The 14,176-nt window shown below is 41.5% G+C and overlaps 1 protein-coding gene across 1 annotated transcript in view; it reads right to left on the bottom strand.

Annotated features, from left to right (window-relative positions):
- The window catches only part of ADAMTS17 (ADAM metallopeptidase with thrombospondin type 1 motif 17), a 191,445-nt gene that overhangs the window by 170,898 nt on the left and 6,371 nt on the right, over window positions 1-14,176 (bottom strand). Inside the window, exon 3 of the mRNA XM_085308753.1 lies at window positions 4,229-4,401. Within this exon, the coding sequence (XP_085164879.1) occupies window positions 4,229-4,401 (173 nt within the window). The remainder of the gene's footprint in view (window positions 1-4,228; window positions 4,402-14,176) is intronic.

The following is a 14,176-nucleotide window of genomic DNA, read 5'->3' as shown; positions in this document are numbered from 1 at the left end:
TAACATCATCACAAAGTCATCAGCCATCTCTCATTTGGGAGAATCATGCTGACTCAATTACCTTGCCAGAAATCAAGAAAATATTTCATTTTAGAGGTGGTGACTTAAAAAAAAAAGAAAAGAAAAGAAAACTCAAAGTCCTTGAGCCATTTTTGTTCCTGTTCATACATTACAGAGTATCTTAGAGGGAAATACTTTCATGATCTTGGAAAAAGCTCTTTTACAACTTCAAATACTAGTTTATTAAATAGAAGACCTTGTAAGCCTAATATGACATTCAGAAACAAAAACTAACCTTAATACAAATCTATTTCCTCTTTATGGGGATGGTCAGAACTGCAGAATATCATTAAAAATACTGCATTTGTTAGGTGAAGCAGTACCTAGTCTTTCTGGGTTGGCAAAAGGGGTTGCTTCGTGTCTTCGTTGTTATTCTAGAGGAGGCTTTTTTTTTTCCTTCTTTTTCTTCTACAATTCTCATTTATCAAGGGAGCAATAAGAGTATTTTGTAATGCTGACTTTTCTCCCTTCAGAAATTCTTGTAACATAAATAGATATGAAATCCTTTAAGGCAGATCACTTTATTTAAAATATCTATAAATATAAAATGAATTAATAAGACCACTTAATGCTTGTTTTGTGGTTTGACAGTAAACGTAATGGCTTACAGAGAGGAGTTAAGTTAATAAACCCCTGACCAGTAATGTTCTATTTGCTTAAATGCAAGCACCCATGCCAAAATTAACATTCTGGTTTCTTTTAGAGGCAGCCCGCCATCCTGCAGTGTAGCTGAATAAGCATAGCCTAATACAGGGCAAATCCTGYCCCCCAACAAACAGTCAAAGGAGGCCAGCAGAAGTCCTTTTGGAGACAAGCAGGGAACAAAGATCCTGAGCAGCCAGGAAGCCTTCACTTGCACGGATACAAAGAGCACAACTGATCCTGCACCAGGGAAAGATGTCACTGAAGTCTCCCAAAGGGGTTAAGGTCACACTACTCCTGTTACCACCATTTTACAGATGAGAAACTAGATCACAAAGATTCACCATGGCTGGTTTAGGAAATACCAGATGTCTGTAGCAGAGCAAAGAATTCTATTCGGGCCTATCTAAATCACATCACTATCCTATTTCTCCTCCTGAAATGTATTTTCTGAATTATTCTTCAGTCTCTCCCTCCTGGGTGAAGAGCTCCTTTCATTAAGGCAAACTGAATGCTAAAATTCCCTTCAATTTCCCTTAATTTCACCTTGCTTTACACCCTCAGAAAAAGGCTGCATTTATACAACAATACCACTTGTGCATTTGCTTATTATTATTTCTCAGCATCTTCTCAGCTGGCTGGCAATTCATAACCAGTTTTGTCAAGGAGGCAGAGGCCTGAAAGATACTATGTTCCTACTAATGTGGCAATGTAGGTGGCAGACAAAGGACAGATCCTCTTCTAGCACCCTTCTGAAAGCTGAAAAGCTGAAACATAAATTCRAATTCTATCAGACATCAGAAAAACCACATGGGTGAGCCCCCAGGAGCAATGACTTAACAGTGGGAAGCATTTCAGCTGGACTTTGCACCTTACAAGATGTCAGATAAATGTGTTCCTCAGCCAAGACTCCTCTCCCATGTATATTCTCTAGCGTCTAATAAAGGGGTGAGCTCACACTGCAGCATCAGAGTCTAGCTTAAAAGTCCATCAGCCAAATGCATTGGAAACTAAGTTTCATTATTTGTTTAGTAAATGGGTTTAGGTGACCCAACCCATTCATCAGCATCTCCCCAAAACACATATACTCACACCTGGCAAGTCAATCTTTCCCAGACTTTCTGCAGTGCTCTTTAGTCTGGACAAACAACAATGTTCATGGCCACCTTTTGCTTAGGACTTGGTCTATCAGTGCACTCAACCCTAGTATCTTTTCAGGCTGATAAAGCCACACAGCCCAGAAATACACTAACAGCTACACTAGAAGAATTGACATTTCTGTGCTAGGATAACTAAAAAAGATCAGACATGTTTTAATAGCTCATGCAGCCATAATGCCCTGTCCTAGCCACTGCAAAACTGCCAGGCAGCAATAGCATTTATTATCCCACAGAAGAAACAGTGCAGAGCAGATTTTAGCAGGATCCTCAGGTTGTCAGGGCAAACAGAAAGCACCATCACTCCTAATAAAGTCCCAGGCATTTGACACAGGAAAGAGGTACTGGATGTTTCAGGGCAGAATATCTGAATGTGCAGTTGTGATAGATCAAAAAGTGACTTGAGAAGCAGCTCTGTTCAGAGCAACTTACATTCTGTCTGCTCACTGCAAAGCTGGTATGTGGATTTTAAGGTGGGAGACAATAGTTTTGAGAAGACTAAGGCTTCTGTGCCTCCAGCAAACGCATCCTTAAATGCAAGAAAATTCAGTAGAGCCTGAAGTAGATCAGAAGAATGGATTTTTTGAAAGAAGACCTTTCTTATGAACCAATCCAAATAAATATAGACACACGATGAAGTCTTGTTAAGTGACTATTCACACAGCATGCTAGAAGACAAAATAAAACCTGGAGGAAGGGACAGAGATAAGCAGCTTGTTAAAGAAAAAAAAAAGCAGTTAAACTAACTCTCTGCTTAGTCAGTGAAGCATTTCACTCTAGGCGGGCTGCCCCATACCAACGCTTGTTAAAGGAACACAAGATCTCTTAAAAAGCTCTGTTGCACCGAATATCCATCATTTGAGTTCTTCATTGGAAAGAATGACCAGTCAATCACCATTAAAAACTGATGTTACAATTGCATGGGCACAGGAATACAAGCTTCCTCCAAGATTCCTTGTGCAAGTGCCTCTGGAAGGACTCCTGCCATCTCTGAGCAGATTTTTTTCAGTGCCCACAACCAATTTAGCCACTGTCTTTTTGTTGCTGCTGCCAACAGCTGAGTGAGTGAACATGCACTCYGAGAGCCTTTGTGGCTCCTTGTCACCTGAGACTGAATGCTTAAACTATCAGAACAGCTAACACCTTCACCTCCATACTTCATATGAGCTTGCAGTTTCAAAAGGTTCTCCTCACTCCTGTCAGATTCTCTGCAAAATCTCTAGGATGCTCCTAAGGTCCAACTCCACCAACTATTCAGAGGTATTAGCACCGCTGCTTCATGCAGCGCACAAGGTCTTAGGGGAAAGTGAATGAGATCAGCTGAAATTTGTACAGACCAGTAGTTTGGTGCTGAGTTTGCACTGTTTTCTACAGCAAGGGAGGCAGCTATTTTCACTACATACAAATCAGAGATAAAAACTTGTCTATAACTGACTAAAAGCCAGATTTTCTGCTGTCTTCAATAATGATTTCACCTCCCCTATGACAATGGACCACAGTGAGAAATCTTAAAGACTAGGCTTTAAACTACTCTCATGAAATAACTGTCCCCTCAATGTCTTCAGTAACTCAAGAAACATCACATCAGATGAGACAATCTATCCTCTCTGGGATCCTCTTTCCCACAGTAAACAGCAGCATTTTAGAAAACATAGTAGAAAACACCACTCCTAAACATTCATGGAATATTTTGTAACTGAAAAATTGTAATTTTAATTTCAACGAAGTTATTTATTGTGATGTCTTGAGTAAACRCAGGTAATCACACAGCTAGGGGAGAAGTGGTACATGGCACAAGAAAACCGTAATCTTTCCTCAAACCTCAAGGGTTTCAAATTTTCCAGGCAATGCAATCTGCCTTTCAGGAAAGCCTCTGCAACACATCTGCCTTGCTGAACTGAGAACACTTTGAATTCAATAAGAGGTCTTTTATTCCACCTAGTAAGTGAAACTGAAAGCAATCAGAGAAGCAGCTTACACATCACTATACACAGACAGAACACCTCCCTTACCTGCTCTGGAAACCTGTTTCTAGTCTTGTACTAGAAACAGAGACACTGGGCCTGACSAAGGTAAGTTGCACTGTGCTGAAAGAGAGTGCCCGAACCTGAGGCAACATTGCCAGACTGATTTTCACATAGCCAGAGGTTCAGCTCTGTATTCCCAAATTCACACTGTACTTTTGTGTTTCAGATCACACCTAAACATGGAAAAGGGTTTTCTRACCTAGTTTATTTGTATTTAAAAACTCAGCAAAGCCAAATCAAAACCTGTTATCCTGTTCAGCTGTCAAGGAAGCTGGTTTTAACCTACTCTGCATTTGATCTCTGCTCTTGCTCCTCCTTCTTTTGAGTAAGATGCACACTTACCATATTCATAACTGTGAGGATGAATCTTTGGGCAGCCTCTGCACCATGGTATTGGACCATATCAGCATCTGCCACCACCAGAGTTTCTACTGTGTACTCGTTGGTAAGTCGAATGGCATTTCTTCTCTCCCTCCAGTCACTAGTAGATTTCGTCTTCTTTTGTCTCTTCTTTTCTAAAAGGCAAACTACTTATTAAAGTACATTCTGGCTGTACCTGGCAGATTAGAATAAAATGCTCATGCTCAACTAGCAGTATTGTGTAAGCTCAGATTACGTTGATTTTTAATCAAAATGTCCTTTGGCCATTAGAAGAAGGAACTGAGAGGTTCTGTTACAAGTAAATCTGCCCCTCTGTGAGTGGATTTGCATAAAATCATCAGATTATGTGAAAAATGGAAAGAGAAGGGGAAAAGAGAAGAGAGACCGAACAACAAAGAATTAGCTGCAATTCAAACCAAGAAATCATGCTCTTACAAAAAATGCAGAAACTGCAAATACTGCTTGTGAGAGAAGYATCATTCTGCTACAAAGAACAAGTGATAATTATGGAAAAATCTACTGTAAAAAAAAACTTTGGGATAGGAGACTGTGCTGTGGAATGCAATGTACAGCCTAAACTCACCTTAGGTAAGGAAGCTGTAAGATATTCCTGTAGTCAGTAWTACAATCAGTTGCATTTTAATTTGCTACTAGCACTATTACAGCAAATTTACAGAACACAGGATTGCACCTCAATCATTAAATTTTTAAATTAAGCCAGACAGTTTTGTAATGCAAGTTATTGGCCAGCTGCAGAAGTCCCTGGATGAAACCCAGAAGAGCAGAAGGTCAGGCTAGATAAGACCTTCTCAAGCTTTCTTTGCTCATTTATTGCTATTGGCATGAGCACTAGCACCAGCAGCTGCAATCACTGACCACCTACATGCAGAGAGCTCATATACCTCTTCGTTGTGATCTGTGTACCAAAAACAGGGGATCCTCTAGACTAGCTGGGCCTTGGTAGACATAAGTTATAAGAACCTGGGAAAAAGGAGCCATTCGAAGGACTACAAAAAGCAGCAGCAGTCAACTACTGCTAACACAAAAATTAGAGCACGGAAGTTACCCATTAAAGCTCCCTCCTTCCCTCTAAACTAAGGCACTAATATACTAGCAGGTTGTCCTCTTCTAAACTGAAAGGCAAAATCTGTTTCACAGCTCAAAGGCAGATGTGCAAAGCAGCTGAGCCATGAACAAAGGAGAAATTAAGTACAGAACTAAAACTGAACCTACTCAATTCACTGCAATTATGAAAAACGCATTCATGTTTTGAGATGTAAAATGAAAGAAAAGCAACTGAAGCAGTTAAATTTATTTTGCAGTAAGATACGAACTGCCAAGGATCACTGAAATTACATCTGCTTAYTGCTCAGGTTGGAATACACTAAAATACTGACACAAGTATTAATGCTGAGTTCTTCCAGTGAAGGAAAGAGTGGAATACGTAACAGGTCCTGAAACAGTGGGAAGACAGAATTCAATGTAAAAGYGACACAGGATAGACCATGATTCACACTACACGTACTGCTTTCCCTTAGCAGATAGCCCCTATTTAATCTTCTGCAGATTTCATTTAAAACCTCCTCTTAACAAAGCACCATCCTGCAGTGGGTAGATCTTGGGAAACATTTATTCAGCGAYCCTGTTTTTCCACAATCTGTTTACCAGCTCTCTTACAATAATTCTGCTTGAATTTCCCTTCCTTCCTAGGCTGGTAACTGCACTAGCATCCAGACCATCAGTTTCCCCTCAGCGACTTTCTTTTATTCAAGCTATCAGATTGCAGCAGCCGTGAGYCTCCGTAAACCACCAGAAACACACTGCCTGCCTTCTGTTCATTCATATATTTTCATATACTTGCACGTGTCTGTTCCATCCTTGTTCACAGTTGCCTAGCACTCATTCCAGTATAGCTCTGCACATGCTTTTGTGCCCAAGGCATCAGCTGTCAGCACTTGGTACATATTTTCAAACTGAGAAAACAACCATGAAATTTGAATCTTTTTAAGGTGAGTTTGCAAATATCCCCCTGGGTCTAACAAGACAGACAGATGCACCAGGGCAAGCAAAAGGGTTAATTAAATCTTGAGGTGCTCATAAATAATAGGCTCTGCATGCCAGCAGCATAGCTGAAAATTACCAAGTTTGTGTTTGCTGTCACACTGACTGCAGGGCAGCTCCAGAAAACAGTGAAATCGCGATGACCATGACATGCTCCCCTGCCTYAGAGCAAGGTATCGGTACAATTTCTAAGTGTTTGAGAAATACAGTAAAATAAAATGGAACTATACTAGGAAGAAGGAAAAATGAGTAAATCTTTGATTTGTCTACTACAAAATGGAGATGGCTTTTAACTACTGTAAGTTCCCATATGTTTGTTCATTCCATTCATCCATCCATTCCCCTGCAGAGCTACTCACTGTTAGCTGCAGTACTTCCAAGGTTATCATTTAAATACCAGAGAAGAGATGGGAGAGGAAGGATTAGAAAGCAGAAGATTATTCCAGTAAGAACCCTGACCTCTTGGGTCTTGCTGCTGGCAATCAGACCCTTTCTGGAAGCAAGCACCACTTCCCTATCAAATTACTGCTTTAGTAATTCCCTGACAAATTCAAAGCTTTCAGCTGCTGTAAATTCCCTATCTGTAGAGAAGTTACTCTTACTGGGGGTTAAGGCCTTGGGACTCAAAAAAAAGTCTGTCTGGCACTGAATGAGCTGTGAAAAATAGTGAAGTGGAAGAAAATAAATTCAGAGTACTCAAGGTTTTCACTTCCCAATCTCCTTCTTGGTGGAAATGAAGCCATTTGCCCCAGCAGAGGAACTCACTATGCTAGATTGCAACTTGGGCTCCAGGGAGCCAGGACAGAGAAGGGGTCGTGCCATGGTCATATGCTGTGCTGCTGCCTGGTATGCTCCCCCTTCCAGAGGGGGATGAAGGAATTGGCCAAGCATTGCCAATCCCAYTCAGCACCTCCTTGCAGCTGTACAAAACTCTGGAAGGTGTGATTTCTGGACAGCAGCAGTGTGTAAAGGGACCTTTGGCAAATTGCTGGGTAGTCTTGATTTGCACAAAAAGTCTCCCACCCCCCTCCCTCCATGAGTTTTCCTTGAAGTTGTGGACTGGCTGCCTTCCACAGGGTGGTGGGGATTAGAGGTTGTATGTGGAAAACTACCACCCCACAGGCTTGCCTAGAAATACAGCCAAAGTGATCTAACTTTGAGAATCTGGGCTCTTACACTTGGAGAATAGGAGAGGACTAAGAGTAAGCTTACCAAGTAGTTAAAACAGGCAGTGTGTAATAGACTCAAGGGAGCCTACGAAGAGCTCAGGTGGTCACTGGTGATGCAGTAAAGAAGAGGTAAAGCAAAGCAATATAAACTGCTAGACTAGGAGCCCTCATTTTTGTTGTTGTTTTGCCTTTTTATATTTGTAATTCCTCTGTAGGGTAACTTTTCTTTATATACACACACATATTTTTAAAAACCCTTTTTGTCTTTACTGTTCCTGCAGAGAACTACCTTCGACCAGTCTCTATTTGCATCTTTTCGCTTCCCACACACACAATCAGTTTTACAGCATAATCACACACAGGGTGGAAACACACAACTACCCATTTGAATCAATGAGTAATTATAAACAGAACAAAAGAAATGCACACATTCCACATCACAGACATTTTATGAAGAGGAGCAAAAGACTAGAAACCAAGGGTAAAAATCCAGATCAAATGTATCTGCATCTTGTAACTGATATAAGTGAGTCAACTTTATGTAAGCATCAAAAAAAGGACCTCTCTAGAGCCTCACTTCAAAAACAGACCAGTACAGAGGAGTCTCACTCCTGCCCTATGTGATTTATGAACTATGGGCAGAGAATCCCTCCATGAGCACATGAAACCCCAAACTAAAATAAACATCAGCCATTAAAACAAGGATTAAATGCTTGGTGGATTCTTTATTTGAACAAATTGATGTTACCAATTTTGTGGTACAGATGTTAAGTGTTAGTGTGAAAGCATGAGAGGCCATAAAACATAGGCAGGAGGCTGTCAGAGAAGTTTACATTGCAGGGAGCATACATAACCAAACTGCATAGTAGTTTAGGAGTCAGGTGTTCCTGACTCCTAAAGTCAGACAAATTCATATGAAATATGAGCTGAAACAAGTCAGCCTATAACACAGCATGTATATGCTGTAGGTGACTCGGCACAAGAGACATTACTCTTTTGCCAGCCACTTTGACAGTGTGTTACACACTCTTCCCAGCCAAAAATTCCACAAAGTTTGGACTGCTAGGTGCTGGGAGTAGGGCAATACATCCTTGGATGCTCAGCACAAAGATGCATGCAACACTGCACAAGCTAATCAGCTGGCTTTTATTCACAGGCTCTTTTTTTTTTCCTTAGCGAGTTACCTACAGAGCTATCATCCCACCTTCTGCAGTCCAGCAGTCTTTGAACTCTTTAGGATCGCAGAAAATATAGACCCTACTCCTATCAAAAGCATRATACAGTTTCCTGAAGTTGCAGTAGAAAACGCCTTATGTTCAGTGCTTTTTATGGCAACCCAATGGATGTGCAATTCCAGAGCAACTGTCCCAAATGACATTTTCCTATTACACACCGAAAGTGGTCTAGCACTGTCTGGTTTTTGGCACATTCTCCCCGTAACTGCCAAGTCCTTTTCTGCTCTTTCTGCCTCCCTTCCAATGCATTTCCCAGACTCATCAAAAAAGCAACCTCCTTTCCTAATCCTCACCTCTCCCACTTCTTTTCCCCTCCTTAATTTTCCTCCTTGTAATTTTAGCTACCTCACTCCATCTAGATCTACAGAGAATTTCTGGATGCATTTCCACAAAAGTCTCTGTAGAGAAGGACTTGGAAGTTTTGGTGGACAACAAGCAGACTATGAGCCAGTAATGTGCCCTTGTGGCCAAGGCCAGTGGTGTCCTGGGGTGCATCAGGAAGAGTGTTGTCAGCAGGTCGAGGGAGGCATCCTCCTCCTCTACTCAGCCCTGGTGAGGCCACATCTGGAGCACTGTGTCCAGTTCTGGGTTCCCCAGTACAACAGAGACATGGAAATGTCTCTAACTACTGGAGAGAGTCCAGCATAGGGCTACAAGATGATCAGGGGATTGGAGTATCTCCCTTATGAGGAACAGCTGCAAGAGCTGGGCCTGTTTAGCCCAGAGAAAACTGAGGGGGGATCTTATCAATGTCTACAAATACCTTCAGGGAGAGTGTCAAGAGGATGAGGCCAGACTCTTTTCAGTGGTGCCCAGGGATAGGACATGAGGCAACAGGCACACACTGAAACACAGAAAGTTCCACCTGAATATGAGGAAGAACTTCTTCCCTGTGAGGGTGACAGAGCACTGGAACAGGATGCCCAGAGAGGCTGTGGAGTCTCCTTCTCTAGAGATATTCAAAACCTGCCTGGATGTGATCCTGTAAAACCTGTTCTAGATGACCCTGCTTGAGCAGTGAGGTTGGACTAGATGATCTCCCTTCCAACCTCAACCATTCTGAGTTTGTGTGATTCTGTGAAGAGTCACAGATAAAAGCAAAATTATAGAGTCCTTTGTGCAAAGCCAGATTTCTTTCTAGAAACCCTTTCCTATTCCTGCTTTAAAAAAATTCTTCTTCAGTTCTTCCTCAGGTAGGCCTCTGCCAGCTCTCTTGTAACATCCATATAAAGCCCCCAAAAGGCATTTTCCTTTGTGCTGCTACTTCAGTGCCACAGGAAGAAGGAGGGAATGTGTAAGCATTCCCTAACATCATTTGCCCCTATGCCTCAGGAGCAGAGCACCCTTCCATGGCACTCACACTATGTGGGTTTTACTAGTTTCACTCAAAAATAAAAATCATCTCTTCAAAACACAAGAGGGATAYGGGTGGGGAAGAGAAGTGCTCCTGCACACAGAAATCAAACTTAAAAACTAAATAAAGAAACTTCTCATTGAGGCATATGCTGAGGGGCTTACAAGTTAACTTAAACTAGAAGTCAGACATCAGTTTGCAGAGTTACAAGGAYAGGATGCCACAAAGCTTCTCTGCAACCAGTAATAGGACATTAGCTCTCCTTAAATGGCTATCAAATCCACATTTAAAATATCAATATCCTGCTTCTGTGTCTGTCAGACATTGTGACTTAATCTAGATGATGCACTCATTTCAAAGAAAAGAAATTTTCAAATCTAACACAGTAACTTAATTTCAAATCTAAATCTAATCTATTTACACAAAAGAGAAGGTTTTTAAGCTGGATTCCATGAAGCAGGTGAAACAAGGTGGAAGTTATCAGCTACATGTACATCCCAGGAGAGGAAAAAGCAAAATCTAAAGAGAATATAAGCAGGCTTCTTAGTTTGAATAAGCTCAGCGGGTGGGGATATGAAACAGAGAAGGATGTTTATCATTTAAAGATACACCAAGAGAAACACGCTACAGTTAAATCAATCTGTTTCYTGCATTTGAAATTCTACAACTCAGCAACCTTGTCTGCTCAGCCTGGGGACCAAGTTGCTTAAGGTTAGACGTGAGACTGATGGGGAAAGGTTCAGAACTCTGAGACTTCCATGATGGCGAAGTATTTGCTACAGAATTCAGCCTRCTGGAGGAGATGGGCTAACGCAGCCTGAGCTAAAGGAGCAATCACAGATTACAGGACAGCTCGGAGCTGCGAGATCACCATAGGCTACCCAGCACATGAGGGGACCCAATTCAAAACTCACAGACATCACTAGAAACGTCCCTTCACTAGCTCCTGTTGGCTTTACACACAAAGCTCTGTGCATTGGTTACCTTGCAGCTGCAGTTCTGATCCATACAACAACAGAGAGGTTCTTTTCAAAACACTGATCTCCTGAAGGAAAGAAAAAAATAAATCAAACTTCTGCTCCATGGACCTTGCTCCAACCAGTTGCTTCCTTGAAATCTTTCCTGTGGCATCCACCTTGGAGTAGATACAAGCAATGACTTAAGAAGGAAACCGAGAACAAACACTACTGAAGCTGCTGCCACAGCCAGCACTTTCCACTATCTTCAGCCATGGGAAGCTGGAGCCCCCTTCACCTCTACCAGGACACAGCACAAACTTGTCCCTGGGCACTAGACTTTCATACCTCTATTAAAGGGTTGGGACTTCTCAGATTTACCACAGCTAGCTGGTGCCAGTGGGCAGTCTAATGTTCAGGAAGGAAAAAATGGTTGCTCATTCAAATCAGAGCTGATTGTAGACTCAGAAAATAGATGTCGTCTTATTTTTAAGGCCCTGTCCTACAGAACAGTATGTACACCCACTGCTTTCTGACTAGCATTGCAGACAAAAGTATGCATCAACTGATAAGAAACATCATTATATAGGAGAATAATCACTTCTTCCTGATCCATCTTAATCCATCTCCCAGATTTTTTAATGTGGTGATTTTCAGACCAGATCAAACTCATGACTATTTATCTGTTATTGTATAATACAAATCATATCTACTTCTTCAGAAGAACTCAGCAGCAGACAAAAATTTGAGATAGAAGTCATTAACTCTATGCTCCATCTCAAAATACCAGAGAGATTTTATTGAARGGATTGTTACCCAAATTGATCTGCGACTTGGACACATCAGTTAAAATCTTATTCTTCTGCAAAACATACTCAGACATTACCACAGAGCATCAGGACTTTGTCTTTAAATACACATGGTGTGGCAGGACACCACATGTAAGTGCTRTGATCTCCATCAGCTCACTGGATCTATTTGTCCACAGGGTTTTAAACATTGCCACTTCCTCAAATAGCCACACTAGGCTCCTCCTAACAGCACAACTTCACTGTACACTCTCCATCCAACTAGAGCAAAAACTCACTCATATAAGACAGACAGAAAAGATACCTTAAGGTTATAGACAGCAAGCACCTGTGAGCATGGCTTAATAAGGCTGTTACAGTGGGAATGGAAATACTTGCCCAGGGAGATTCTACCAAAGGCCTCACCATTATACCTATCTATCTTACTACCTTGAAAGAAGTGGCATGGACCTCCTTGAAAGCTAGGCAACTTGTTTCTGGCAATTTGCAAAAGCCAGTAGAGAATACAGTTCATCTCCCATAACTGTGTTGGCTCAGCAGGTCAAAGTGAAGTAAAAAGGAGTGCAACAGTGTAACATCAAACCACACAGGCAGCAGATAAGCTGAGAAAGAAGCTGCCAGTTTATGGAGTAACTTTTCACAGCTGAAGTCTCACAGTACCACTGCTAGCTCAGAACTAGTAGGCCCAAACTGCAAACAAGGGAACTGTCAGAGAGTTAGAGATTATGGTCCAAATGGCCTCTAATTTTCAGTGCCTCCAGTCTCAGGGTCACAGTTGGGAACATCTAAGGCTAATCAACTGTAATGTCAAACTACTTCAAAAGAATCTTGAAGTCTGGACAGAAGCAAAACCTGCCTCAAGGTGTTCCCGTCTTGGTCACACATAGGTGCCYGTTGTTAGGCTGTTTTCAGAAACAAGATCCCAATGGATCTGCTGAAGCTCAGAAGTCATACAGCATTAGAAATTAAGGCCMGCAGAGTGCCAATTCCCAAATCCTGGATCTAATCCTGAGCTACGATTTATGATGATATTGGGGGGGGGGGGGAAGACAGGCATTTTCCAGCTAAGACAAGCAACCTGTCAGTCTCCTTAGAGTCACCTGTTTGCCTTCCTATCTGGAACAACCACTTGAACAGCCATAAATATCCCAAGAGAAGGACTGTATGCACCAGACACTCTTGCTCATTAGTACTCGTCAGTTTAGATTTTTCTAAATTCTAATGGAAACTAGCACTCAGTTTTATCAGGAACCAAGTGAAGGTTCAGTACAGCTCTGTTGTGAGCAGCTGCTCTAGAAGGGGAAGAAATTCATATGCCACACACATTTGCATGTCCTCTTTTTTTGTGTCTCTTTGCACCTTTGTAGTGTAGGAAGAAAATGGAGTCCCTCCTGCTTCACGTTGTCCATGCTGCCCTCATGCTGAGGGGCCTCATCTAGAGCACTCTGACAATAAAAACTTCCCCTGCTGCATGCGATGGAAGGGAACACATCAGAACGGTGGACTGCTCTAAAAGGTTGCTATTTATCAGCCATAAGGAAACAATCACACACTTACAGAGAAATCCGTACTACCTGTTCGGAAGACCCACGACCTAGAGAAATGAAGGGATTTATCCACACAAGTGGAACATATTCCRTGTGTAAAGTTATGAAGGCCCTGATTCCGATACAGTGAACAGTTTTATGTTTGCAAGCACTTAATTACATTGCATCTTCTGCATAGCCTATTGTTGAAATCCTTGCTTTAGTTCTTCAACAGATGCTTCCTAATATGGACTAGCACAGGTTGCATTACATCTCTCTATTTTTGGTGAGCATGGTTTTTTGGCCGTAACAGCTGCTATTTCAGGCCAAGTCAAACCTACAGAGAAAACACAGCTAAGAGACAATGATTAAAGATGGGGAAATGCAATGTAGCAGTAACATGTATTTAGAATTTATACCTGTTTGGGGAATACATTCCCGATGCTTGATACCTGCATATTAGCACTTATTTGAATTATTACTAGCTTTGATCAATTGCTAAAACAGGTTGCAGAAAAACTAGACAGAAGTAATGCATTATTATTTTGTGGATTAAAATGTTGATCTCCCTTTTTTTTCCCCTATTTAGTTCTCCCATGCAGCACATCTGCATTAAATGAAAACTGATTCATTTAAGCTGACAAAGGGGGTTTAAAGCAAACTCACATTTAGGAGTAATTTACGATGTCTGTATCATGAACATGAAATAGTTCGTTTTTCTCCAAAGACAAGCTGCTCTCTTTCACACTTCTGGGCTGTCTTTTATATCAAAACCCCTCTATGCGAGGGGACTTTTAAT

Source organism: Rhea americana, unplaced genomic scaffold (assembly GCF_003343005.1).
Source record: "Rhea americana isolate MKP2758 unplaced genomic scaffold, rheAme1 scaffold_28, whole genome shotgun sequence".
Classification (NCBI taxonomy): domain Eukaryota; kingdom Metazoa; phylum Chordata; class Aves; order Rheiformes; family Rheidae; genus Rhea; species Rhea americana.
Note: the sequence above shows the minus strand (reverse complement) of the source record. Positions and strands in the feature narration are given on the sequence as shown.